At 36.1% G+C, this 26,344-nt stretch overlaps 2 protein-coding genes across 8 annotated transcripts; both read right to left on the bottom strand.

Moving 5' to 3' along the window:
• Positions 1-764: 764 nt before the first annotated feature.
• Positions 765-8,936, bottom strand: LOC121324496 (probable G-protein coupled receptor 132). Of its 2 annotated transcripts, none has more exons than XM_041266467.1 (2): positions 7,990-8,936; positions 765-2,430 (listed from the first exon to the last, which is right to left on the bottom strand). In XM_041266467.1, the coding sequence occupies exon 2, from the start codon at positions 2,401-2,403 to the stop codon at positions 1,375-1,377; it is 1,029 nt and encodes a 342-aa protein (XP_041122401.1). In that variant the 5' UTR covers positions 2,404-2,430; positions 7,990-8,936; the 3' UTR covers positions 765-1,374. The 2 variants fall into 2 exon arrangements, with proteins under 2 accessions (XP_041122401.1, XP_041122400.1); XM_041266466.1 differs by lacking the exon at positions 7,990-8,936 and adding an exon at positions 6,646-6,813.
• Positions 8,937-9,032: 96 nt separating this feature from the next.
• Positions 9,033-25,878, bottom strand: LOC121324495 (spermatogenesis-defective protein 39 homolog). 6 transcript variants are annotated; one of them, XM_041266461.1, is made up of 21 exons: positions 25,824-25,878; positions 25,157-25,249; positions 24,257-24,362; positions 23,462-23,611; positions 22,137-22,175; positions 21,983-22,018; positions 21,669-21,733; positions 21,491-21,547; positions 20,727-20,819; positions 18,721-18,754; positions 17,755-17,857; positions 17,166-17,193; positions 16,437-16,510; positions 15,635-15,710; positions 15,030-15,164; positions 14,580-14,621; positions 13,922-14,011; positions 13,679-13,765; positions 12,194-12,283; positions 9,627-9,731; positions 9,033-9,182 (listed from the first exon to the last, which is right to left on the bottom strand). In XM_041266461.1, exons 2-21 carry the CDS (start codon positions 25,247-25,249, stop codon positions 9,162-9,164), a joined length of 1,524 nt encoding a protein of 507 aa, XP_041122395.1. In that variant the 5' UTR covers positions 25,824-25,878; the 3' UTR covers positions 9,033-9,161. The 6 variants fall into 6 exon arrangements, 5 of the variants coding, with proteins under 5 accessions (XP_041122395.1, XP_041122396.1, XP_041122397.1 ...); XM_041266462.1 differs by lacking the exon at positions 25,824-25,878 and adding an exon at positions 25,752-25,771; XR_005951243.1 differs by lacking the exon at positions 9,033-9,182 and adding an exon at positions 13,370-13,416 and having other exon boundaries at positions 9,643-9,731.
• Positions 25,879-26,344: the final 466 nt, after the last annotated feature.

The raw sequence follows: 26,344 nt of genomic DNA on the forward strand, positions 1-26,344 counted from the left end.
CTTTATACTGCAGAACAGGATACAGTTAAGGCTTCCATTTGCCCCATAATGCCATTACACTAAAACTAGTAGTCTTGTTATAAGGCAGAACACAAATAACACAGTCTCTACACTATGGCTCCCAACTACAGCGTTATAAAGGGGGAGCACTGTATAATGCTGTGTGTTTTGAGTTTTTTGTGCGCAACATTAGCGTTATTTTTCCCCATTGAAACAAAGGAGATTATTCTTTCTTTCTGTTAGCTCACAGTATGCAGTAAAGGAGGCTCTTTATTTGTGTTTTCATGTGTAAGTTGCTATACGCTTTCTTGTTTATGTGTTTGGATGGATGTTTGGATATTTCTATGGTAGCTGCAGTTACATATCTTGATAACAAAGGTTATACCTACAACACCCCACAAATCCACCGCATACAAGGGCCAGAGAGAGTGCAGATTTGGGTTATTTTGCCATGCTAGACACACACCATTCTCTGGAATTTAATTTATTTTAAAATATATATATATAAAATCAGTGAAACTTGGTAAAAATAATTTATTTGTTTTCTAGTTAATTATTGAGGAAACAGCTAGGGAAATACATTTCACCTGAATGCTAATAACTGAGCTGGTGAAGGTAGTGCGCATCAGTTCTGAGATTTTAAGCAGACAATGAATACTAAACCCTTTACTTATAGATTAGTCTCCATCACTGAAAAGTGCATACATTACAGCAAAACATACATTATAACTTTAATGAGAATAATTGTTCTTGCTTCTTTTTCCAATAGGAAGTTTTTAATAGTCAAAGATATACAGTATGTAATTTCATTAATGTTCTGCAACCCCACGTATCAGTGAAAACATTTGGTCCTTACAAGGTTAAACATTTTGAAACAAAAGACTTTCTGATCTGGGCTTACCAACATCAGAAACTCGTAAACTTTCCAAAACTCATTAAGAGTGAACAGAAAGCAAATAAAAAATATTGAAATAAAGTTGTAGGTGGTCTGTTCATTTAAAAAACAAATAGAACTATATAATGCTGAAATAGGCTGTTTTCTTCAAATAGGTATCTAGGAAGTCTTATAACACACATCCTAGTGCATAGCATTATTATTTAAAAAAAACACATTTTAAACTCTTTATTTCTCCTGTGTGATTTATTTTTAAATATAAATGTTTAATCATTCTATGTACAATCACAGTAGCTCCCCTGAGAAAGGAATAAAAGCCAATAGAAGCAGTCACCACATGTTTTTCTGTGAGTTTGTCAATAGCTGCTCTTTTTTATTTTTTCCAGTCCTGGAACAGAAACTGTACTTTCAGAAAAGAATCCAAATAAAACACAAATTTTCAAAAAAGGATCAAACAGCTCAACTCCTGGGAGGAAATACTAATCAAGTGTTTGTTCAGCATCCACAGAGTTTTTCAAGGGCGGAAACTTGGGCAAACTGCTGTCAGTGCCTCTCTGCTGCAAGGAAGTGCCGCTTCGAAAGCTAAGCAGTCCTCTCCTGATCTCCTTCTGAATGTTATCACTGGCCAGGACATAAAGAATAGGGTTCATGGCGCTGTTGAATGTGGACAAACCCAAACAAATTGTATAAGGTATATAGATTTGTTTCCCAAACTCACAGTTTTGTCCCTGTTGTGGAATGTGATACATCACGGCTCGGAGTAACAGAATGATGTGGTACGGCCCAAAGCAGACCAGAAAGAGAACTATCACCATGATCGCCAGGCACTTGATCTTCTTCTTTGATCTACTACGCAGGCCGGTGCTGGCTTGAATGTTTGTTAGGATGAAGTAGTTGGTGACAACCAGGATACACAGGGGAAGGAAAAATCCAATGAAGAACCTGGCATAGTTAAACCCTGTAACTATTGCAGAGGCTTTACCTGGCTCAAAGCATCTTCTGAAGTCCTGGCCTGTGTCGTCTTCTTTCATTGTGAAAACAGGGACATGGACAATTAGCACAACTACACAGATGATGCATGTTATGATGGCTGCCAACTTCTGCTGCCTCATGCCCCTGGACTCCACAGCATAAACCACAGCCACATATCGGTCTATAGAGATGCAGCACAGGAGGAAAATGCTGATGTACATGTTGTTGAAAAAAACATAGCCTGTGATCTTACAACTCACAGGACTCCAATGCCACTTGTGGCCATTGTTGACATAAGACATCCAAAGGGGTAGTGTGGACAAATACATCAGGTCACATAATGACAAGCTGAAAAGGTAAATCCCCAGCACGTTTTTCCTCCGGACTTGCTTGTAAGTTAAAAATACAGTCACCAAGTTAGCAGGCACTCCAATGATGAAAACAATGCTGTACAACACAACTAATGGAATCCTGTCCTCATCATAAGGAAGTCTGCAAATAATACTCTCATTAGAATTATTAGCCATTGTTTCCATCAATTTATTTCCAGCTTCTTGATGCTCCTAGAAGAATAAAAAAAGAGATCACAGTTACTTTGCATGACAGAAGATCTACAGTACTGAAAAGAAGAAGCAATAGTAGCAGTAGTGTTCAAATCCCAGGTTTCTGAGATGAAATTACTAGCCCTATTTTCATTACTTTCTGTTGTTGTCTCTGAGTGCAACTTTTTGTAACAAACGTCCTCCATATACCATCTGATGCTCTCAGTAACATGTACAATGTGTACAAAACAATCTCCTAATCAAGTTTCAAGACAACTGGATGTGATAAGAGAGCATATGTCACTGGAGATAAGCTTATGATTTAGAAATGTTTTGCACATTGCTAACAAAGGAAAGTAGTCTGGATCACGGCTAAGTAGATCAGCATACACTTATTAGAAAATTAATTGTCATAGGAATTTTTATTTCATGCCCTATTTATGATTTAAATTGATAAAAAAGCAAAGAAAAGCCAAACAACATTGATCATTAAATCCACTCCTTTGAATGCAACCAACCCCAGTCAGCTTTACATGAGAGCTATTGAAATATTAAGTCACAAAAGGACAAGTACATTTGCATAAATAGTGCCTGAGCACATTACACAAGGTCAGTGATAGATTATAATTTGCGTCTCATTTTTAGATAACCTTATTTTAGTTTCTTCTTTCTACTTTCAAGTTGATTTTGCTATTAGTAACCTGTGCAAATATGTATTTTATGCTTTTACTTAAATGTGGCTGCCAAATGTGGGATATGGCCACTATTTGAGAAACTATTAGGAAATGAAGTAGATATGTCAGTATTAATCCTCTAAACGATCATCTAAAAAGTGGAGCTATGCATTGGATTTACAAGACTTATTTGAGCAGATCACTCTTCCACCTCCAAACTAGCCGCACAGGATAATTATACTTATACTATTAATTAGAACTATTAATTCTACCCCAAAATGTGAATGGTGAAGGCTAAGGTTATCAGTACAATAGTTTGTTCTAAATCCACTGTTTTAGCATTTCTATTGATGCTGTAGTCTGCTCATAGTTATGAATGGGTTTATTAAGGGTACAGTCTAAGCTTTCTGTTGTTGCTGTTTAACCAAATAAAAATGATTTTACTCAACACCAAGGGATTTTCCTGTGTTGGGAAAACGTGGACAGGCTCCTAGAACGAACAGGAGACGACCCAGGACTTACAAACAACATTGGAAGAGACAGACCAAAATCCCTGCAAAACCCTAGGAAGGAAATTAAAAAAGAGAAAACCCCCCCCCCCCTTGCAAAGGACCATATGGACAGCTGGAAATAATAAATCAAAACCAATGGTTGAAGACGTGGTGCACACGGGAAGGCTTCACCTATCTTGATCATTGGACCACTTTCTACAAGAGGACTATCTGTTCCGGGCCATTTGCACATAAATAAAAACCGCATATTTCTTGTGACAGTAACTTGGGTGATTGTGGGGAATCCCTGTCTCCATGGGAACTCCAGAACATTTGTTCATGCCAAATAAGAAAAAAAAAAAAAAAAACAGCATTATTGTGATCCTTTGTTAACACAAGGGCTTTCCACCTGGAAACTGAACACCCTTCTGTTAAACAGGTAAGTGTGTATCTCTTATTTTAAATTTTAAAGACAACCTTTGTTATCTAGTAAAACCTCCTCTCAACCCATAACATTGAACAGCATGCTAAAATATATGCTATTAATAATTTAATAATTTTGTTACAGGCCCATGGACTGCCAATTCACTACCAGGCTGTACCGTATAACATTAAAAAAAAAAAAAAAAAAGTTTGAAAAGGGAGCTTGAAGAAGCCATGTATAGCCTTTTCTGTGGCTAAAACATGCACACAGTGGCAAGCTGGTTTCAAGTGGGAAGGAAGCTTGTGTCCTACAAGATTAAACTATTTCTGCTTCTGTACACAATGCAATAATAAAAGCAGAAAACACAGAGACATGTTCCTCCTTACTGTATATCTCCAAATATTCTCAATAACTTGTGCTAAAGAATGTCCTGACCAAGTTTAATCAGACTTGGAAATTGTAAAGCTCTAAACATACACAGGGACAAGTGAAAGGACTCCTCTCCCAGTTTACACATCCCTATCACGGGTGCAGATTCCAGCATATCAACAGCACAATCTGTTTTAGCAGGCAGCAAAATTAATCAAAACTGTGGACATGGAATTTACTCAATAGGCACCGCCTAATGCGAATGTTTGAAGCAGACCTACACACGTCAAATGTGCATGTAATATTGCAAACAGGCTAAAAGATACTGAATCGGTTCAGAAATGAACAAATATAACATAACATAATAATAATAATAATAATAATAATAATAATAATTTACTAGTTTACTAGTTGATATGTAGGAAATCTGTGCAAGTCTAAACGCCGTGCTAAGGGTTAAGATGTTCTGTAATTGTACGATTCACTTTTTAGGTTTGTTGTAATTAAATACGCACATAAAATACAAGCGGTTATTTGCCTTGTTGCAATACACGTGTGCTCTGTTTGTGTGTGTGCCTGTGTTAGTATGTTTGGGGGGTTTCCGTACTTTATTAGTCATCTTTTTCTATTCTTCTTTTCAGTTGCGATTTTCCCCTGACGTCAAAATCAAATACTATTGTATTGGGAACGTAAAAAAAATGGTTTATTGTTACAGCGTTGCTAGACTGCAGTACTATAGTAAAACGTGTGCCGGTAACAGTTAAGTAAATTGGGAGACAAGCACATTTTTATCAAAACCAGAGACATGTTCTATGAAAATAACAGCAGTACTAACACATCCGCATATGAATGGTGACAACAGTGTGTGTGTGTTGTGTCTATATATATATATATATATATATATATATATATATAATATATATATAGAATTATAAAATATATAACATAACCAAATAATAATAATAATAATAATAATAGGGATTTATCCTACTAGGTGATATTACAAATCGTCTAAACGAGGCAACGATGTATATAGTTAAGAGTTCTCTCATTGCTATTCACTTTATTAGGTTGCTCTTTACAATACAAGCAAGTATTTTTGTTGCAGGACCACTGGACGCCAATCCCAAACTGCCGTCATAAATCAAATACTTATTAGTCATCTTGTATTTTCTTGGTTGCGACTTTTCTGTAAAAAAAAAAACAATGGTTGGGGAGTTGTTACAGCGTTTGCTTCTATTCCACTGCGTAACAATTGTAAAAAACGTGTGCCTGGTAACAGTTAAGTATTGGGGGCCCAGGACGATTGGTTAACCCGGAAACCCTAAAATAAGCAGTGATAACAGGACAGACATGCAGCAAATTGTTATGTGTTCTGTAGCAAACTATATATATATATATATATATATATATATATATATATATATATATACAAATATATATATATATATATATATATATCTATATATATATATATTGTATATGTGTATCTCTTATTTTAAATTTTAAAGACAACCTTTGTTATCTAGTAAAACCTGTGCCTCTCACACCCATAACATTGAACAGCATGCTAAAATATATGCTATTAATAATTTAATAATTTTGTTACAGGCCCATGTGACTGCCAATATATATCTATATATATATATATACATTATAAAAAAAAAAATAAAAAATATAAAAAGGAGCTTGACAGAACAACCATATATATATATTATATATGCTAAATATATATACATGCAAATACGTAAAACTGTACATTTTAAGAAACACAAAATAAAGGTTTTGCAGTGTGGTGAAGCCATGTATAGCCTTTTCTGTGGCTAAAACCGCATTAACACCTGATAAACAGATATACGGCTGTCAATTGGCTTAATTTCAGAACACTATTATTCAATAAAACAATACATAACAATCGTTAAAAATAAAATAAGCACCCCTGCTATTTTGCCAGACATGTTAATAATTAAACACTGTCTGGGTTTTTTTTTTTTTTTTCATAAGCACCGTACCCAGTTAAATGGGACTGAACAACAATGCATGTTTCTAGGTCAGGCAATGGCAGAGAAACTCTTGCATATAATATATATATATATATTATATTAACCAGCCGTACTATCTCTATTATATTATATATATATATATAGAGTATATATAGGCAAAATATCCGATTTTTAGGCTAAAAAAATTAATTTGTACAGGTATATGTACAGGTCCATATATAACATCAATTTTTTAAAATAAACATCAATACTCCAGGACAACGTTTCAAACTTACCGTTTTGCAACACTGCTTTCTTAATACAAACGCACCACATAACATTTCCTTCCCCACTGTGTCAGATCTGCTTTTCAAATTGCCAGCAATATACGTACTACACTACAGTTCAGTACCCTGATTATTGACTCATCTTCGTCTTAACCAATGAGAGTCAGTCAGTCTGATTGCGTATACTATTGCAAGTAGGTCTATTTTAAAATTGTCTGAAATATACTTTATTTAAAAAACACATATTATAAGCCCCCCCCCCCCCCCCAACACACACACACACACGTTATTGTACATTGTATTGTGCTTTTGTTTTATTATATATTTCAGTATGTTTGAATAATTTTCTAGACGCCAAGCCCTACAATACAATTTGACTAGATATATTTCGGCTTGAAAGACATTACGTCAGGAAAAGCATAAACCTCTTTATGAAAAGCATATCGGTGAACAAAGTAACAACTACAAATCATGATTGTAATTAGTTTACACTAACAATTGATCAGCAAATACACCAAAAAAAAAACAAAAACAAAACAACAATCACGCATACATACTACAGATACATCTGATAAAGTCTGACTTTATTAAAATCAAAATATTAGCTTTTGCATGCAGTCGAGAGATGAAACCGTTTCAACCACTATCCCTGTCAACTCTGCAGCCACCCCTAGCAAGGTTTGAAAAGCACGTGCGCAGCAGGCAGGAAAATACAGAGAAGGATTAGTAATGGTCACAGGGTAGCTACATATACATATATTATCAATCTTAAAAATATATCTTTACACTGATACATGCATTAGCATAAATAACTGCCTAATTAAAACGTGTGTGCATTATTTACAGCAATGCCATGTAAATAATGAGAACATGGACCATTCACCCACATCAGTTTATGATACGATTTTTTTTTTTTTTTTTTTAATGACGCCCTCTACATATTACTTAGTCCTAACCTTAGGTAATCATTATTAATCGTTATTCTACAATATAAGGCATTTGGATAGCACCATATAATTTCTTCGTATATATATATATATATATATATATATATATATATATATATATATATATATATATATATATATATATATATTATAATTATATATATATCATTATAATTTAGTCATATTAGTTGACGAAATTAAAATATGCTGTTTAAAAGCTGCAGTGATCCACAGTGAAGTAAAGACTTCTATTATGGCATGCATGTTGAGCACTCAAGCTGAGACACACACTAGGCGATTGCTGGTGTGCACGATTTTGCAGAGCACCTCTGTGAAGAACTACGTAAATAGCAACTCTATAAGCAATTTGTGGCAGTGCAGTGAATGGTATAATTCAGCAACTTACCTGTCAAATGGCAGCACAGATTCCATATGATGAGCCTGCAAGGCGTTTAATTCATCTTGAGGGATATTTGACCACTGAAATGATTATCACCTCTGAATTCCTTCAGGGAAGTTGCGGTTGGAAATGTGCAGAAAAGTTATTTGTGCAATTTGAGACACGCAAGCGCCTGCCAACTGAAGACCTACTACAGCAGTTTTTATATAACTTTCCATTTCTCTTCCAAGAACTGCGTATTTGTGGCGTGAGAACAGAGGTCACTACAACAGGTAATCTAAACTGCAGCTGGAAACCCCCAAGGCGTCTTCAATCATTTGAAGTAAAATCCCATAATACTCACAACCTATTATAACAGGAAAACGTGTTGCTTCCTGCCCCCGACTTTCACATGAGTACTGACGATCCACTTCATGTGTTGCTGCTATCTCACTCATCCATCTTGTTCAGTTTTCCCCCGTTATTGTCACGCACTCTTTCTCTATGGTTACCTTGGTTTGTCTACTCTCTGTAAAAGATGTCTGATTCATTTCCATATGCTAATCTTCACCTTTTCACTCATGCCATTTTCTTGTAGAAAATGTCTTTTTGGAAAGCCCGTTTATCTCCAGGCGAAAATTATTACTTAAGTAACTGCAATCTGTCTTAATGTAAGGGAACGGCAAAGGTTTGTAAACATGAAGAAAAATGGATATGTGAAAAAGAGTGTGACCTGTTTCATTGACAATGTGGCAGTGAAGGGGTGTTTCACAAGGCTGGCAACAGAGCATGACTGAAATGAATGCACTGTGTCAGTGCTACAGAAAGGTCACAGGACTCAATATAGACACCTTCATTAAAAGGTCAATGTCCAGGTCAGCAAAACGTGTAGCATCCAGTGTACATGGCCCTTACTTCATCAAAGCCTGATTGCAGCATGAGGCATTGACAGCATAATTACTGTCACGGAACGATTGTCTTGTATGCAGGACATAACTTTAAGTGATGGGTACAGTTACATTTTCCCCAGCTTTTTTTCTTTTTTTAATTATTTCTGCTAATTGATAAAATTAGTGAATACTTTTTAACTTTATTAATAAAATCGTCGCATCGTCACGGAATGTACAGTATATTCATTGGTGTTAGCAAGTATCAGTGTCCCTGCAATCAATTCAGTCCAGTCTTCCCACTGCACGGTGTCAGTTTTTCCATCGGATTTGCTGAAAAATAAAATAAAAAAGTTAATTCCTAGAAACTCACTCTGGAAACTTAACAGAATAATGAATACGAACAGAATTATTATTATTTTTTTTTTTTTTTTTTTTAATAAAATCCCTTTACCATAGACGTACCATAATAGCTCATCATTAATGTCTAGCATTTCCCTGCAGTATTTAATAAGGTGCTGGAAAAGGTTTTATTGTCTTGGCAGCTGCAACTATTTTTTGTTAGTTCTCTTGCCAAACAGAAAAAACTCGACAATTTATATTTAGAAAATGAGTGTAAACCATTTGCATATAGGAAGGTTAAATTCCTTTATTTTTTGATGGGATTTTTCTTGTGACAAATAAAACTAATGACATTAGAATGACATTGCAAAGTCTTCTGTTTAACAAAGGAGGCAGCAGGACATCACGTGTTAACATGACAATATGAAAGCTTACTGTGTTGCTAAGGATGTCATCAATCTTCCTCTCTTCCGGGGAGCTTCTGTCTACTTTGCACCTGTACAACATCAACTGATGACGGTCCTTCATGTCTTTGTATGTCTGAGACAAAGAAATGGAACATGGTTTAGAAACGAGAGGATCCCAAGATATGCTTCAGCTACCGGCTACAAAGGAACTTCACAACCAGAGCAGAGGAACCTGATTATTAAGCTATTGGTTTTATATATGTACTGCATAAGTGCGTATGAGTGATTACAGATCTGAATGCGTGTTAGTTTAAGAGCTTGCCTGAAACACAGAGGGACAGATTTACTAAGCTTTTCATCCAGAGAAAGATTTATTTTTGTCAATGATACTACCATGAATAAAATTAATATCTCTGTTACGAATTACTAGTTTGGAAACATCTAACAGTTTGGTTTCTCCTACATACACTGCAAAGACAACAACATTATACATATGAACTATGTATCTTTCAGATATAATTAACAAGTCTACTCTTGTTTTATTTTAATTTTACTCGAGTCAGGTTACCTCATAATTATCCCAGAAAGATACAACGCCAGGCTTAGATATCAGCCACTCCCTTTGATGTCTTAATAATGCAAGTAATTTGCCTAACCAGTGCTGTGATATTTGAACCACAAAAGACAAACATGGTGCATGGTTGGAGGGGTCTGGTGGTTTGTCAGTATTTTTTAAATAAATTCCTCAGCTTGTATACATGTAACATGCATTTATCTATGCACAGTCATGTATTTTTTCTGTCTAAACACGACCTGTTTTTAAATTATATATATATATATATATATATATATATATATATATATATATATATATATATATATATATATATATATACGGAAAACTATTTTACGTAGTAAAAGATATTGTGTTAATTTTCACATTAAGGATATAAAGGATATTTCCTATAAAGGTATTTCCAAGTAAACGAGACGTGAAGGCACTTCCACTGTATGCCAGAGGTCTCACGTCAAAAGTTTCATCGTAGCAAGCACCTGTTACAGCAAACATATTCTCACTTGAAAACATTTCCTATGACATGTATTTCTTTCAAAACTGCACATTTGAGATATCTAAAAGAAATGGAAGTGCACAACAGGTAAGATTCATTTTGTAAACTACAGTCAATTCAAACTAGCTTTATTCAGTGCATAGAAATCTGTGAACAGAGCTGCGAAAGCATAAAAACAGTATGGGACCCAGAAACTAAAACTTTCTAAACTACAATAAGAGACAGTATGGGGCACATAAACAGGAACAACTCTCTCTAGTTTTTTTTTTTCTTTTTTTAAACAACTCTTATATGGCACTCCAACCTAATTACAGTAAGTGCTGTACCCTCCGATATTCTCAGTTTTCAAATAAACCACACGTTTGCTTTCCTTATAATTTTTTGCATACCATTAGTTTAAGATTATTCAATTTCTGTTACGAGTTATCAATGCATTATTTTTTTTTCTTGTGATAGATCGCAATGTTTGACAAAGTTTTTTTTTTTAAAGTATGCAGTATTTCACCAAACTGAAAGAGTTTAAAAAAAAAAAAAAAAAAACAGCCATCTAACTTGTTTCCATATATTCACTGACCTTGAACAAACTGGCGAGTTTTATTTATCGTAGTCTGCTTGGTTCAACAGCAGTGAATAACTGTTTTCCATGACTCAATATAGTGTATTTTTAAGTCAGCAACCACTCAGGGCCAAGAGCTGTCATAACCACAATATGAAAGAGCGGGCTTGACTACAAAACCCTAACACAGTTAAAAGACAAACCATAAGTATCTTATTAACTTATTGAGAAACTTGGCACGATTATGAAATATCAATTCTTTTAAAATGCGTTCAATTCACTTTGTATATCATTTTCTATTTCAGTCATCACATACTGGTGACTTTTTAAAACTCACCTGTGTACACAAAAAAGGCTCTCAACATCTTCTTATATCTTCTTTTTTTTTCTAAGTTCCACATTAACATATATATATATAATCATTTTTTATATAATCATTTTTTTGTGGTAACATGAAACGGCACTCACCCAGAGACAGTACTGCAAGTTTAGCACTTTTATTTTTTACTATAAAGAAAAGGTTTAAACAAAACACTGTAACAAAAACAAAAGCCTAACTCCACCTAGGAGTGCTTTGCAATTTTTGAAACTCAAAATTCGGATGGCTAAGCCGTTTGCCGGTAACAAAACCCACTTGTTACACACAGTACCTTCTCTTTATGTTTGACCACACAGGTCTTTGGCCTCCACACAGACAGACTATCATTACCTGGTTTTATACCTGCCTGCTTAATCACAGGCAGGTGTCCGTATTATATTAGAGCTTCTGGCTCAACTCCAACCTTGTGGCATTCTGGGGGGATGTAATCTTGTAGTAACCCCTGGACTACATTTTCCTCCTCCCCCTACTCTGCCACTTATATATATATATATAAAATCTTTTCTTTAGTTTGGGTTGTATGAACAACCCTTAAAAATGTTGTACGTGTAAAACTTAATTTTGAACACAGGAAGGAGATCTGTACTTACATCAATGATAACGTCGTGGCACTTGTACTTCAATGCTAGATTTAACTTCAGGTCCATGTCATCCACTAAACACACATACTCCTGAAGCACCTACAAAAGGTTGCCATGTGAAACTTAGGTAGAAATTGAAAGGCAGTAGGGTGCTTATCATAACGACAGACTGACATATTTATTGCATGTGTGTGGGGAACACTAAGACACTAAGCACTGTAGATGGGTCTAAAGAACAGCATGTAATATTTCATACTCGGTACAGGTACAGTAAACAGTCCAAATTCTAAAAATTCTGAATGTTTACGTCCTCGTACACTGCACTTAAAAACAAATTAACGCTTAAAAATAAATAACGAAGGAACACCTTTAAGAAGATGCACTCCACATGCAAGGACGATGAGTCTACTATAAACTTAATGTTCCATTGACGAGTTTAAACCCAGGATCTACTTTGTTTCTTATCAGCTTGTTTTAACAAGTTTTCACTGATCCTGTGATCTGGTCAATCTAATGTTTGCAATTAGATGCAAGTCTGCTGTTTTCACTATTGGACTGTAAACTATGAGCTGTGTTTTTCACCAGCCACCTAAATACATAATTCTCTACACAAGTATCATTATTATTTTATTAACACTGACCCCTTTTCTTTCTTTTGTTACTTTATGGGACAGATTTTCCATGTAAGGGGCCATTAGCCTGCGATTTCACCTATATCAGGTACTTAAGTTGTCTAAAGAAATCTCAGTTTGCAAGCCTTGCATTCAGGTTGTAATGCTCTCCCTTTGTAATTTGTGAAATTGCTCTCAGGCCACATCTTCTTTTCTGCCATTAGTCACAACCACAAGGTGAAATAGCCTAGGAAGTGAAAAGGTGACAGCCTTCCAGAAAATAAAGTAAGCAAACTGAGAAGTTTTCCTGACCTGGTGTTGTAAAAATATGTCATGTTGGCTATGACATGTGTTCCTCTCTAAACAGCACATTTGAGATCTATTTAGCGAATGCACAAGAGGAAAGACGTTATCTTGTTAACTGTGAGCACATTAAGTAAGGCTAATAAATACAAATTTGGATCTTAATTTTTTAAACAAATCAGCATTTCTGAAAAAAAAAAAAAAAAAAAAAAACCACAGCTTCAGCTCTTGCAAGTAAGTTATTTTAAAATAAATAAATAAATGTACACACCAGGGCAGACTGTGAAGAAGGATCATTTTATAATCTTGTTCTCTTGTCTTCCTTCGGCAGTAAACAATATGTTTTATTAAGCACACTTGTACAACACTGTAAAACAATCTGTAATACAGCAACTATCTGAATACTGCCAAGAGGCAAGCACATCACATCTCACTGTCATCTTTAAATCAATGGACATATTACATTTATATATATTTGAACAGGGTAACTTCTGATAGCCACTCTACTCTCTTAAGCCCACTGAGTACATCAAACAACTTAACTAACACACCAGAAATAAAGAGGTTGTTAACAGCCTACCTGCACTGGTGCATTGTTTTTATGCAGAATGTCAGCAACTCTGTGAAATCCTATTGGGGTTTTTTTCTTTGTGTAACCCAGCCAGTTCTGCAATGAAAAACAGAAGGGTCAGTATAAAACTAGTTATTTTTATTCTATATAGTATTTAAATATTTAAAACAGACTAAAAATAAGTTTAGGAACAGCTAATATCTGGGGTCAGTACTGCATTTAAAATGAAGGAATTTGATATTCTTCTATTACCTTTGTAGTAAACAGGGTGTCCACATCTTTCCATGCTTTCAGTTTAGCTCTGGCTCCCAGTGCTGCTAATAAATACTGTTTGTCTGAAATCTGGAAAACAAACCAAGTTTAAATGAATTCTTCTTTTCACAAGGGAGAAGGCTGTAAACAGAGTACTAACAGCCAGGAGATTCTGGGCTGAAAGTTCAGCTCCTCCACTGACAACAAGACTGTTAGTTTAGGTAAGTCTCCAAGCTCTCTCAAACTACATTCCACCTAAATGGATAGACGCAGGTCCCTGCGGGAACAGAGATTGCGTTTCTCAGATATCCTGGAGAAATATTAGACTGATACCACAAACCTCAAAACATAGAGATTTTTTACCCCCTGTAATTTCCCTAGACAGGGATGAGACGCAGATTTTCTAATTTATTTATTTATTTATTTTTCTATCTTATCATCAGAAATCAAGAGGAAGGATTTTTAAAGATTTGTGGCTGTGACCTTTTTTCCCCCTGAAATATATATAACAAACTATAAAAGAGAACAATAAATAAGAATGTATTTAATTTTCTTTTATTTAGTAGTACAACAGACCAGTGCATCTTTTTTTCAGTTATCTAGCACAGCAAGCAAAAAATCACAAAGGAAACCACAAGTTTTACCGTTCAAGACTTACCTTGAAAGTTTTTTTGATGTTTGTAGGGCTGCTGTACATTCCCTTGAAGGTGAAAAAAATAGAAAAAAGAAAACAGTTACAAAATGTTCTCACTATTTTATATTTCTCAATCCATATTGTCCCTCAGTGGTACCCAGCATTTCCATTTCTGAGAAGGGTTATTATACGACAGTGTGATGAAGTTACGTGGCTAGGAATCGCAAGCTAAAAGCTAAGAGACGCCACACAACAAGAACACTTAAAGGTTTTAAAAATTGCGTGGCAATAGTTTTGTTAAACTAAATCAAATTTTATATAAATCACAGAAGTACTAGACTAGGCAGTGCCTTTACAAGGGGTAGGCTGAATGGATCCATCATTTGACATTATTCTTTTATATGTATAGGATATGTAGGCTGTCATTGCATTCTGCTGCTTCTAGCAGTGCACAGGCAGAATGAATCTACTTACTTCAGATTCCCCGTAATGGTAAAAGCAGGAGTAATAGAGTGTGGTTATGATGGGCATGTTTAATATGGAAGCTTTTCTGGGGTATTTCTTGAATATCTCTGTCTGTCCGGCTCTCTCCAAGTGTTTGTCATTCACCTGTCCAAACGATACGAAACACAAATAAAGTTCAGGCTTTTTCTTGTCCAAAGCAACCCTTTCATTTTTGTAGCTTTGTACCCTTTCATTTTTTATTGTTTCATAATTATGGATGAGCACATTACATAAAAACTTAAGTGATATAAAGTTGGGGACTAGATGGCAATGGTTGAGAAAATGTATTTGAACACAGAAACAGAGAGAGACCAGAAAATCGGTCAGAGTGGCCAGATGATGTGTTCCACATTACCACAACTTCCGCTGTGTCTCATACACTGTTCAATGCACTCACTGAGTGTTGGAAGCAGAAGATCAAAGCACCATCAAATTAACTACAAGGGCTTTCTGTGAAAATCTTGATTCCTGGTTATAAGCTCTTAAAGATGCAGAAGGCTCATTGCTATTTAATCCCCAGCTCACTCTATATCAGCCAATTCAATATGATGACCAACAGAGTCAGTCTTCCTTACTTCTACAATGATCTGTCTCTCCAGTAACGTGTAGTGATCCTGAACGTGACTGGCATCATCCACTGAAAAAGGGAGACTAACAAGAAAGCCGGGGCTTTACACAACAACAAAATAATACTCAACTATTTACAGCAACTTGTGTTGGTCAAAGCCCACCTTGTCAGACTCACAAACAGCTACAATGAAGAAAGCTTTGGCCAACATAATGTTCCACACAAAATAAATATATAGATAAGTGCAGACCAACAGAACAATGCACTGATGCACTTAGCTGCATATTATAATACAATATTTAAAAAAAAACAACTCTTGAATACATTTATAAATGGCTCTGAAATAAAAGAAAATCCTGTTTTATTTCACTTGTTTTAAGCAGAAGCCAGTAGTGGCGGATTACATTTCACTGCTCTTGCACACAATTTCTAGATGTTAAATGAAGTTGGTTTGGGGGAAGCAAATATTATGCACTGCTCTTTTGTTACAGGGCCATGTACTGCACTATGTAAAGGACTGTGAAAATGTCAAACAAGAAGTACTGCATTCACCACCATACCAACAAAATACTGTGAATACTGAGAGACATTTCAACAAGAATACAAATACATTTTAATTTAAAGAGAATTAATCATCAAATCAATGTTTCTGTGTTGCTGCCCCTTTTCTTTTTCGCTATCATTCCGAGCAGTTTCTACTTTAAGAAGAAAAAAATATTGTATTTTTGTTTTTGATAAGTTGTTTTGACTATGTCACAGATGTATTATTCATCACAAAAAAAAATTAAAAAAATTCAGGACAACCTCACCTAATGCAGCCTTTCAGGAAGTCTTTTCTTTGGACTTCATCTTGGATATTCAAATGCTCCCTGTACTGTAACAGCTGTAAGCAATGCATGGGGGGTGGGTTTGTATATTATCTTCTCCAGGGGTGCATCACCAACAATAAATCATATTACACCACTATTCACCATCACTCCCTTTATGAAACATCATAGTTCAATGGTACTGCTTAAATCTTGGCAATTATTGACATTTTCTGACGCCCCTAACAAAATATTTTTCAAATCCAAACATTGGTGACCTCTAGTGTTCACTTCGTAGTTTTGCAGTCTGAGTATCTACTGCCCCGAGCCTTCTACCTGGCTCATAAGGAGACATTCCTCACAGACATATTACCCATAAATAACAATATAAAATACCAGCAAATAAGGATACCTGCTTTCTATTGCAGATTGTGACTATAGAACTGGTACCGGTCTGCACTATGAGATTAAAACAAAGACCCCCAAAGAATAATAATAGTGCACTCCACTTCAACATTGTTTTATATAGTAAACTTTGTTTTCTTTATCACCAGTTACCACTGTTAAATAAATGTTTTATAAGATATTTCACTTGAACTTATTACACAGAAACACAAGGTAACTGCACTTTAGCCCTCGAATTGGCTACTGGATCAATGTAGTATGAAAGTTCAGAGATACAGAATTCTGTGTAAAGCAATAATATTGCAATAATACTCTAAGTATACTTACAGCCATATCTTCTGTCCTTCCTAGGGTCCTGCATGCAAATGGAATACATTTGTGAGATATTGTGCCTCAAACTAATTAGTGACCATAACCATTTGAGGGTTTTGTGTCTTACAGTCAGAAACATGTTATGTGGCGGCTCTGTATTTATTAGCACTAGGGTACACGACTGTCACGTATTACTTACTATTCAACATCACAACATGACAACCCTGAACAATAATTGGAATCGAACCCTTTCATTCTCTGGATTTACAGGCTGATCACGGCAGTGAACTTCAATCTGATTTCCTGTGGAAGCCTGCCTCTATCTCGACCGTTACACCTGTGTAAAGGTGAGATACTATGCATTACAACTGTGTAAAGGTGAGATACTATGCACTACATCTGTGTAAAGGTGAGATATTAGGCGTTACAATTGTGTAAAGGCCGAGATACTAGGTGTTACACCTGTGTAAAGGTGAGATACTAGTCGTTACACCTGTGTAAAGGTGAGATACTAGGCACTGTTTGAAACAGGCTCTGTCTGACAAAAGGCTTGCAGCTTCCAAGCTGTACAAAGTAGTCAGATAAAAATAGTTATCTTGCTTACTTAAGCAGTTCCAGAAGTAGTATTTGTTCTCCTGCTTCCTTCAGAAAGTGGATAAAATGCTGCAGTGCGATTTGTCTTGACACCAACTCCCGAAACAGGATTTCTGAAAAAAAATATGTAAGAAAAACAGATGACAAAAACACAAGCAGCAATAAAGTGTTTCTAAAACTCATTTCATGTCCAATTAAGTTTGTAGGAATGTTCTATAAAGGAGGCTCCCGAGTGGCACATCCAGTAAAGGCACTCCGCATGGAATGCAGGATGCGCCCTGTAGCCTGGAGATGTCATTTGCCGACCGTGACTGGGAGTTCCCAGGGGGCGGTGCACAATTGGCCGAGCACCACATGGGTAGGGAGGGCTCAGGTCAGCAGGGTAATCTTCAGCTCAGCACAATGTTGCTGACAAGGCACCTGTGGGTCTGCTGTGGAGCCATTCATATATGTGTTGTCCTCTAGCACTCTGATGGCTTCACTGTAGTGGACCTGCAGTGCGAAAAAAGATGGCCTGGCAGGGCATGTTTCAGAGGACTGGTGTGTCTGCCACCGTTTCTCGAAGTCGGCGTGGACCAAGATCAATACATACAATTGGTATGGGGTAAAAAACGCATTGCCAATGACTACATCAAAGAAAAAAGAAAAGGAATGCTCTACAAAGTGTTAATACAATTTAAAAATACTATGTATTTGATGACTAAAAGTAAGTATATGGAAGTAAATCCTCCACTGAGAATATCATTATACCCTATACTTGGTTTAAGGACAACACTTTTGAAAAGTTTTTTTTTTTATAGCAACAGGAAAATCCAAATCAAAAGCTTCATAAGAGGAATTGTTCAGCTTGTTCCATATTATGCCTGACATGTTTCTGAAATCATAGGATAACATCCAATAATCAAATAGACAAAATAGGAAACAGCAATTGCTTAATTTATTATCCAGGATAATGTAAAGGATACAGCATGCTTACCTTTACTTAACGATCTCTTCAAAAAAATTAAAACCTGTAAAACAGAGAAAGTTTACAAATGAGAGGAGGCCATTCGGCCCATCTTGCTCGTTTGGTTGTTAGTAGCTTATTGATCCCAGAATCTCATCAAGCAGCTTCTTGAAGGATCCCAGGGTGTCAGCTTCAACAACATTACTGGGGAGTTGATTCCAGACCCTCACAATTCTCTGTGTAAAAAAGTGCCTCCTATTTTCTGTTCTGAATGCCCCTTTGTCTAATCTCCATTTGTGACCCCTGGTTCTTGTTTCTTTTTTCAGGCTGAAAAAGTCCCTTGGGTCGACATTGTCAATACCTTTTAGAATGTTGAATGCTTGAATTAGGTCGCCACGCAGTCTTCTTTGTTCAAGACTGAACAGATTCAATTCTTTTAGCCTGTCTGCATATGACATGCCTTTTAAGCCTGGAATAATTCTGGTCGCTCTTCTTTGCACTCTTTCTAGAGCAGCAATATCTTTTTTATAACGAGGTGACCAGAACTGCACACAATATTCAAGATGAGGTCTTACTAGTGCATTGCACAGTTTTAACATTACTTCCCTTGATTTAAATTCAACACTTTTCACAATGTATCCGAGCATCTTGTTAGCCTTTTTTATAGCTTCCCCACATTGTCTAGATGAAGACATTTCTGAGTCAACAAAAACTCCTAGGTCTTTTTCATAGATTCCGTCTCCAATTTCAGTATCTCCCATATGATATTTATAATGCACATTTTTATTTCCTGCGTGCAGTACCTTACACTTTTCTCTATTAAATGTCATTTGCCATGTGTCTGCCCAGTTCTGAATCTTGTCTAGATCATTTTGAATGACCTTTGCTGCTGTAACAGTGTTTGCCACTCCTCCTACTTTTGTGTCGTCTGCAAATTTAACAAGTTTGTTTACTATAACAGAATCTAAATCATTAATGTAGATTAGGAATAGCAGAGGACCTAATACTGATCCCTGTGGTACACCACTGGTTACCACACTCCATTCTGAGGTTTTTCCTCTAATCAGTACTTTCTGTTTTCTACATGTTAACCACTCCCTAATCCATGTACATGTGTTTCCTTGAATCCCAACTGCGTTCAGTTTGAGAATTAATCTTTTGTGCGGGACTTTGTCAAAAGCTTTCTGGAAATCTAAATAAACCATGTCATATGCTTTGCAATTATCCATTATCGATGTTGCATCCTCAAAAAAATCAAGCAAGTTAGTTAGACACGATCTCCCTTTTCTAAAACCATGTTGACTGTCTCCCAGGACCCTGTTACCATATAGGTAATTTTCCATTTTGGATTTTATTATAGTTTCCATAAGTTTGCATATAATAGAAGTCAGGCTTACTGGTCTGTAGTTACCTGGTTCAGTTTTGTTTCCCTTTTTGTGGATCGGTATTACGTTTGCAATTTTCCAGTCTGTCGGTACCACCCCTGTGTCAAGAGACTGCTGCATGATCTTGGTTAGCGGTTTGTAAATTACTTCTTTCATTTCTTTGAAAGAAGTAAGTAAGACAGGAGGGATCATAATGTTACTTGGATGAAGCAGTCAATCATAATCACAGATTCGTTCTGGTATAAAAGGTTACTTTGAGGTGTGAATTCCATACCTGTCAATAGATCATATTCAGAAAGTTTTAACTAAAGCTAAAGGGGGCATTCTGATTCAATGGAATTAAGATTCAATGTTTTTTTTTTTTTTTTTTTTTTTTTTTTTTTTTTTTTTTAAATTTACATTTTTTTTTTTTTTTTTTATGGCTTTTCAGAATTCTCTATGTAAAGCATCATGACACGGCTTAATCAGTGAAACAATATACAGAGTCGGCCCAAGATTGTTGGTGATGTCATAATCCCTTTTATCTCAAAAGTATAAAATGAACCTGAAATGGAATAAACACCATACTTTAACTGTGGAATGTTTGATACACAGCCTCCTATAGCAGTCACATCACAGAAGGAAGAGGGATATTAAGGCAGGGACACTCACAGCTGTGATGATGTTGCCGTCGTGTACTTGGACGGCTTCATCCAGGAGCAGCAGCTTATCCTTCAGGGAGCGGAAACTCTCAAGAGAGTACGGCTGCAGCAGAACATTGAACACAGGGATGAGAAACAGGACCAAAGGTCGGAGGAAGGTTGGAGCAGAAATCTAATTATTTATGCTGCTATTTAATTTAACTCAACAGCTGCAGATACAAAAACTGCCACTGTTTCAATAATTAAAATAGGAATCTTTGTCTTCCAAGGTTATGTAAACAGCCACCTCTAACAGCACAAAACAGTCTATCTGAAGTATATAAAACCAGAAGGACCCTATTTTCATGGTTTAATCCCACAGTTACTGGGATTAAACCTCTTTATTATATCGGCCAAAAGAAGAAACAAACAAAAATTGATTAAGTTGCCAAACCCTAACAAAAGAAGGGAAGTTAGTGAAACAGAATGAAAGCTGCATAGAAGTTTCAATTACAATTCCAAACAGCACTGAAAGGTTGATTAAGAGAGCTGTGGCTGCTCAAAAACACCATGTGACCGTGGTAACCCATTTTAAGAAATGCTGATTTAACAGTGCCTGTATTTACATTGAGCACTCAGAAAACAACTTGCATTGCCTGCTGTTGGAGTGCTTTGATGTCTGCCGCACAGACCTTTTTACTGATGATGTGCGTTGGCAAAGATATAATGGATGGCTATTGTCTAGTAGCATTCTCCGATTTAGGCATGTTGAGTAACATGATTGAGAGTTCTTACCTTGCCCTTTTGCATCCTTCTGACTGTATCTTCCGGACTCCAGTCACTAATGTAGTCCTAAAACAGCAAAGCGCAGTTGTCAACACAGAAAAAAACACTACATGCTCAAACTGTAAAATAAAATAAAAGATGCTACGAATGACGTATGTACTTTACGTGAAAATATTAACATCCTTACCTTGTATTCAGACTTTGGTTTTCGCAGCTCTGGGGCAAAACTTCTAACAGAGGGGTTGTTGGTAGCTTTAAAATAGAAGAAGGAAGGTGTGTTTTTTTTGCACTGATCAGGATAAAGCAATAAAGAACACTGATTTAGTTACTGTTTATTAATGCTGTAAACAGCTAATAAATTCAGAAAACATACAAACACGGTGGGTTTGCAAATCTGCTTTCACTCCATGCTTAAAAATTGGTTATGCAATTTAAATGGCAACAAAGTCGAGATAGTTTTGTAAAATACCTTAATATCCTTTAAAAAAAATCTAAATATACCTCCAGGCCGGTAACCCACGGGTACCCAGTGAATACCTGAAGTCAGAAAATGATCTTTACTATGAAGAACCTCTTAAGAGTCAGTATAGATATGGTAGCATCAAGTTTCTACACCAAGGGCTTTTTCATAAGGATAGGGTTCAGTGCTACTTACAATCCGAAAGTACCTGGAAATTCCCAAGTTTGCTCCGTCCTAAAAACAAAAATGAGCCTCTGATTAGCACAATTTAAATTCCTATTATTTAAGAGTAGGTTTCACAGTAATACCAATTGCACTGCTTACATATACTGATTACAGTATACTCAGGGCATCTGAATAGCAGCATTTCAACTGGTATTTCAAAAATCTCAAAGATCCTAATTATAAAATTCATATTAAGATGGGTATTGTTTTTGTGTTATTTAGCTCAAAAAGGTTTAGGCTCCAATGAAGAAATCATATTAATTTAGAGACATATTTTACCCTTGCTTGATTACGGTGATATGAACAAAGCAGCAAGATTTATATTAAAATGTTACCCTCAAAACCATCACTGCCAATTACTGGATTCTTTAAATTGGATGTCACTGAATTGTAGAAGGCAATTGCTCTACTTTGTACTTTTTGCGTGTAAAACTACAACAGGTCTGTTGCTATGTTTCCTAGGCTCAATGTTACAGGTACCTTAGTACAGTTTACAACCTAGTCTACTTTTACTTATCAAGTGCCTTGGAGAAGGTCCTGTGTTGACCGATCAGCATTTAGTTGTAGTGCCCCTATGGCTTGAAATTGGACTAGAGTATTTGGGTATGACAGTGCATCAGATAAATAACCCAAATGCATCAGCTTAATGTAGAATAATAACTAAGATTATATGCATTTTAATCAGTAGGTCCCAAGAACTACCAATGTGTAAATGTTTCTAATCCCAGACTGAATGTATGACATTGTTTTTAGAGTAGTGTTTTTAATGATATGAAACTGCTGCTTCTGTCTAATTACACCTAATTTTCTGCCCAATTTAGAATGTCCAATTATGTTCGTTAAATGCATCAATTCCCCACACAGCTACGGAGAACTGAAGGCTCAGTGGGCTTCCTCTAATCCTACGACCAAGCAAATTTCCTCTTTCACACCCAGGAACAAGACCGGGTGTCAGCAATCTCTGGAGGACAAGCGCCAGCCCTGCAGGCGTCCATTTGTGGTTTCCAGGCACCTGGCCAGTAGGGTCCGCTGTGCAGTTTTGCTGGATTTAACCCATGGGAGCGCCAGAGCCAATGCGACACTACCTCCTGAATCCCCAGCGAAGACCGGGACGCAAACCTGCGCTCTCTTGACTGTATGACAGCCCAGCACTCCACACAGCTGTGCTTTTACCAGGAGATCCACTCTAGGACCCCAATCAGGGATAACCCTCCAGATATCATGTTCCAACTGCACCTCTAGTTATTTTAATTCACAACTTGCATGGCCATCTTAAGATACAAATAAGGTAAAACCTTTAAATAAGCTGCTTAAGGAATAACTGGATCCTTGTTTGGGCAAGGAGGGAATCTGGGCTGTGGTCTCAGTCTTTGGGAATCCATAATCTCGCTCTTCTCCTGTCATCCTGTTAGTGGAAGCAGTCTCTCTGATGGACCAGGTGATACCTGTGAATAAACAACAGGATAAAGCACACTATAAACAGGCTGTCAAGAAAAAAAAACAAAAAAAAACACTTTATATAATGAGCTCAGTTATGTTTTTTTACACATTTAACCATTGTCAAATGTTAAACGCCGATGTCATTGTAAACTAGTATTTATATAATAATACAAGTTAAATTTTTAAGACTCATTTTAGTGTAATTTTAGACACACATCTGAGCTTTATTAGATACAATCCAAATGCTGCACACTGGCAGCCTTATACACATACATTTATTTTTTAAAAGGACTTGTTATTATACCTTGAACACCACAAAACACCTAAACTTAAGTTTGTTTTAATATTACTGAAATGTTTATTTTAGAACAAAACTACAAGAATGTAACAGTAATATAATGTGTCTATTACACACTGCAGCTAACAAAATAATGATGTGAATAATACCTGCTTTGCACTTCCATTAGCTACATACATCTCTAATGTGCAGTTTTGAAAGAAATACGTGTTACAGCAAACACATTTTCATTAAAAGCAAACTTTAACCCAGTGTAGTAATACCCGTGCCCAAGATTTGTGGAATCATTTTGTTACAACCACCTTAGGTTGCAGATCCCCCTCAGTATTTCTCATTAGGATCTCTTACATACTTCCCACTGGCTCTCCACTCCAGCTGACCTTCTCCACGTCATCATCATCTTCATCATCATCATCGGCCACAAAGATGCTGTTCACAGCCCTCTTCGACTCCTTCAGCTGAACACACAAGTACAAACTATGAGTTCACGCTCATATTTCATACTGAGGGAAACCTCAGGACAGATGTGTACTTCCTTACTAATTAAAGCAGTATCAAAACTATATATATGAGAATCTGTAGGGTTGGTATATTTAAGTGATAAATACAGGTCACACTCTAGTGTAGAGAGATATAACAGGCTTCTTCATGAATAAAATCCATGACATCATTGATGTCTCCAAGTACACTTACTGCTTCTCTAGCTATTGCTATAATGGATAATTTCACACCAAATAAACAAACTTTTTGGATGCCACCAACTTCACCATCTCAGATGATAACAGATATGGAAGTATTTTAGGAAGAATATCAAAATATTATCTTGTTTGTAAAGTTATGGGATTATACAGGGAGAAAAGGCAGAGGTGTCAATGACGGACGAAAACAAGCCCTGAAATGGGGTCATGTTTGAGAGGTCAGATCTTTTAAAGTATTCAAAGACATCTTCTTGATACTCGCTGCACACACATAACAGCTCTTCCAGATTACAGTGTCCACATAGGACCTATTTGTGACCATGGATGTTAATGCAATGGAACAAAATGAAGACGAAAGTGCAATAACGCCAAGTTTCTCCAGGTTATCCAACAACAGCCAAGACTATTTATGCAATGCCAGTGGCAGTGGCAGGATGTGCTGTGAATGGGAAATTGGATTGCTGCATAAGATGAGTTTTGAATCTCAATGAAAGTGCATGGCAGAGAGATCCACACACCTTAGTTTATTGCTTACAGAACGTTAGAGTGAGTACCTGGGAGAATTCATCATCCTCATCCTCAAACGTGAAGGCCTTAAACTTTGAATTGTTCCAATAGTCATCTTCGTCAGGTTTATTTTGGATCATCTGAAAGATCAAGAAGAGAGCACTGTTGGTAATCGAGATTTGACGTGCTGTTTTAAGATTGTTTTAGTTTCGTTAACTAAATTAATAGTCCCTGTATATTCGTTGTCACCAAATTAGGTTAAATAGTACATTTAGACACACATTTTAGACATGTATCATGGTTTGTGATGTGTTTGTTATTATTTTATTTATTAACAGGTACTCTGGTATTCTGGTACTGTTCGAGGTTCAACTAGGATTTGCGGTACATCGACACAAGAAAACGCGCCTGCCGAGTAAATTTTGTTTTCGACAGCTTCAGTTTAAAAACAGATGTTCCTGACTGGGTACATCTTTTTGTGTGTAGCTATATAAATCAATACAGACGAGAAACAGTACAACAATCTGACTGCATCCATCCAGCAAATGAGTTGTTGCGTATAAGACCAATATAGAACCCCTAAATGTGCAAACCGAACTGGCATTTGTAAAAATAAATAAATAAATAAAAAATACAAGGCACCTTTACTTGTTTAAAAACACTTTCACTATAACGTATTCATATTTTTATGAACACAACATACAAATACTGTACCTTCCTTTACATAATACCCGATGCTTAACCTGCCTGACAAATACATCAGATCTACTGTGGGAGTTGTAGTTCTTTTTTAATAGAATGTCATTGAATAAATCAGTTTTGGAAATAATATAAACTACAACTCCCATGAGTCCCTGTGAGCACAACTTCCTTGTACGTCAGCCTTGCATTTTGAGAAAGCTGTCTAAAATCAAACTCCACCCACACTGTCTTATTTTAGCATTGACAGTTAAGGGAAACGGAGGTATAGTTGTATTGTCTGTTGTTTTAATTTGTAGTTACATATTTAGGTATAAGCATCCACATTCTGAATAAAAAACATAACACGGCATAACGATACAACGAACAAAAAGTGTACCTACAACAGCAACAACTATATTATTAGTATTAATAATAATAATAATAATAATAATAATAATAATAATAATAACTAAAGCTTGAATTTCGAACCTACTGATACCTTAATACAGACTACCACAAAGGACACATCTTACGTATGTAAATCTTTATATATA

The sequence above is a fragment of the Polyodon spathula genome, chromosome 12 (genome assembly GCF_017654505.1).
Source record: "Polyodon spathula isolate WHYD16114869_AA chromosome 12, ASM1765450v1, whole genome shotgun sequence".
NCBI classification, from domain to species: domain Eukaryota; kingdom Metazoa; phylum Chordata; class Actinopteri; order Acipenseriformes; family Polyodontidae; genus Polyodon; species Polyodon spathula.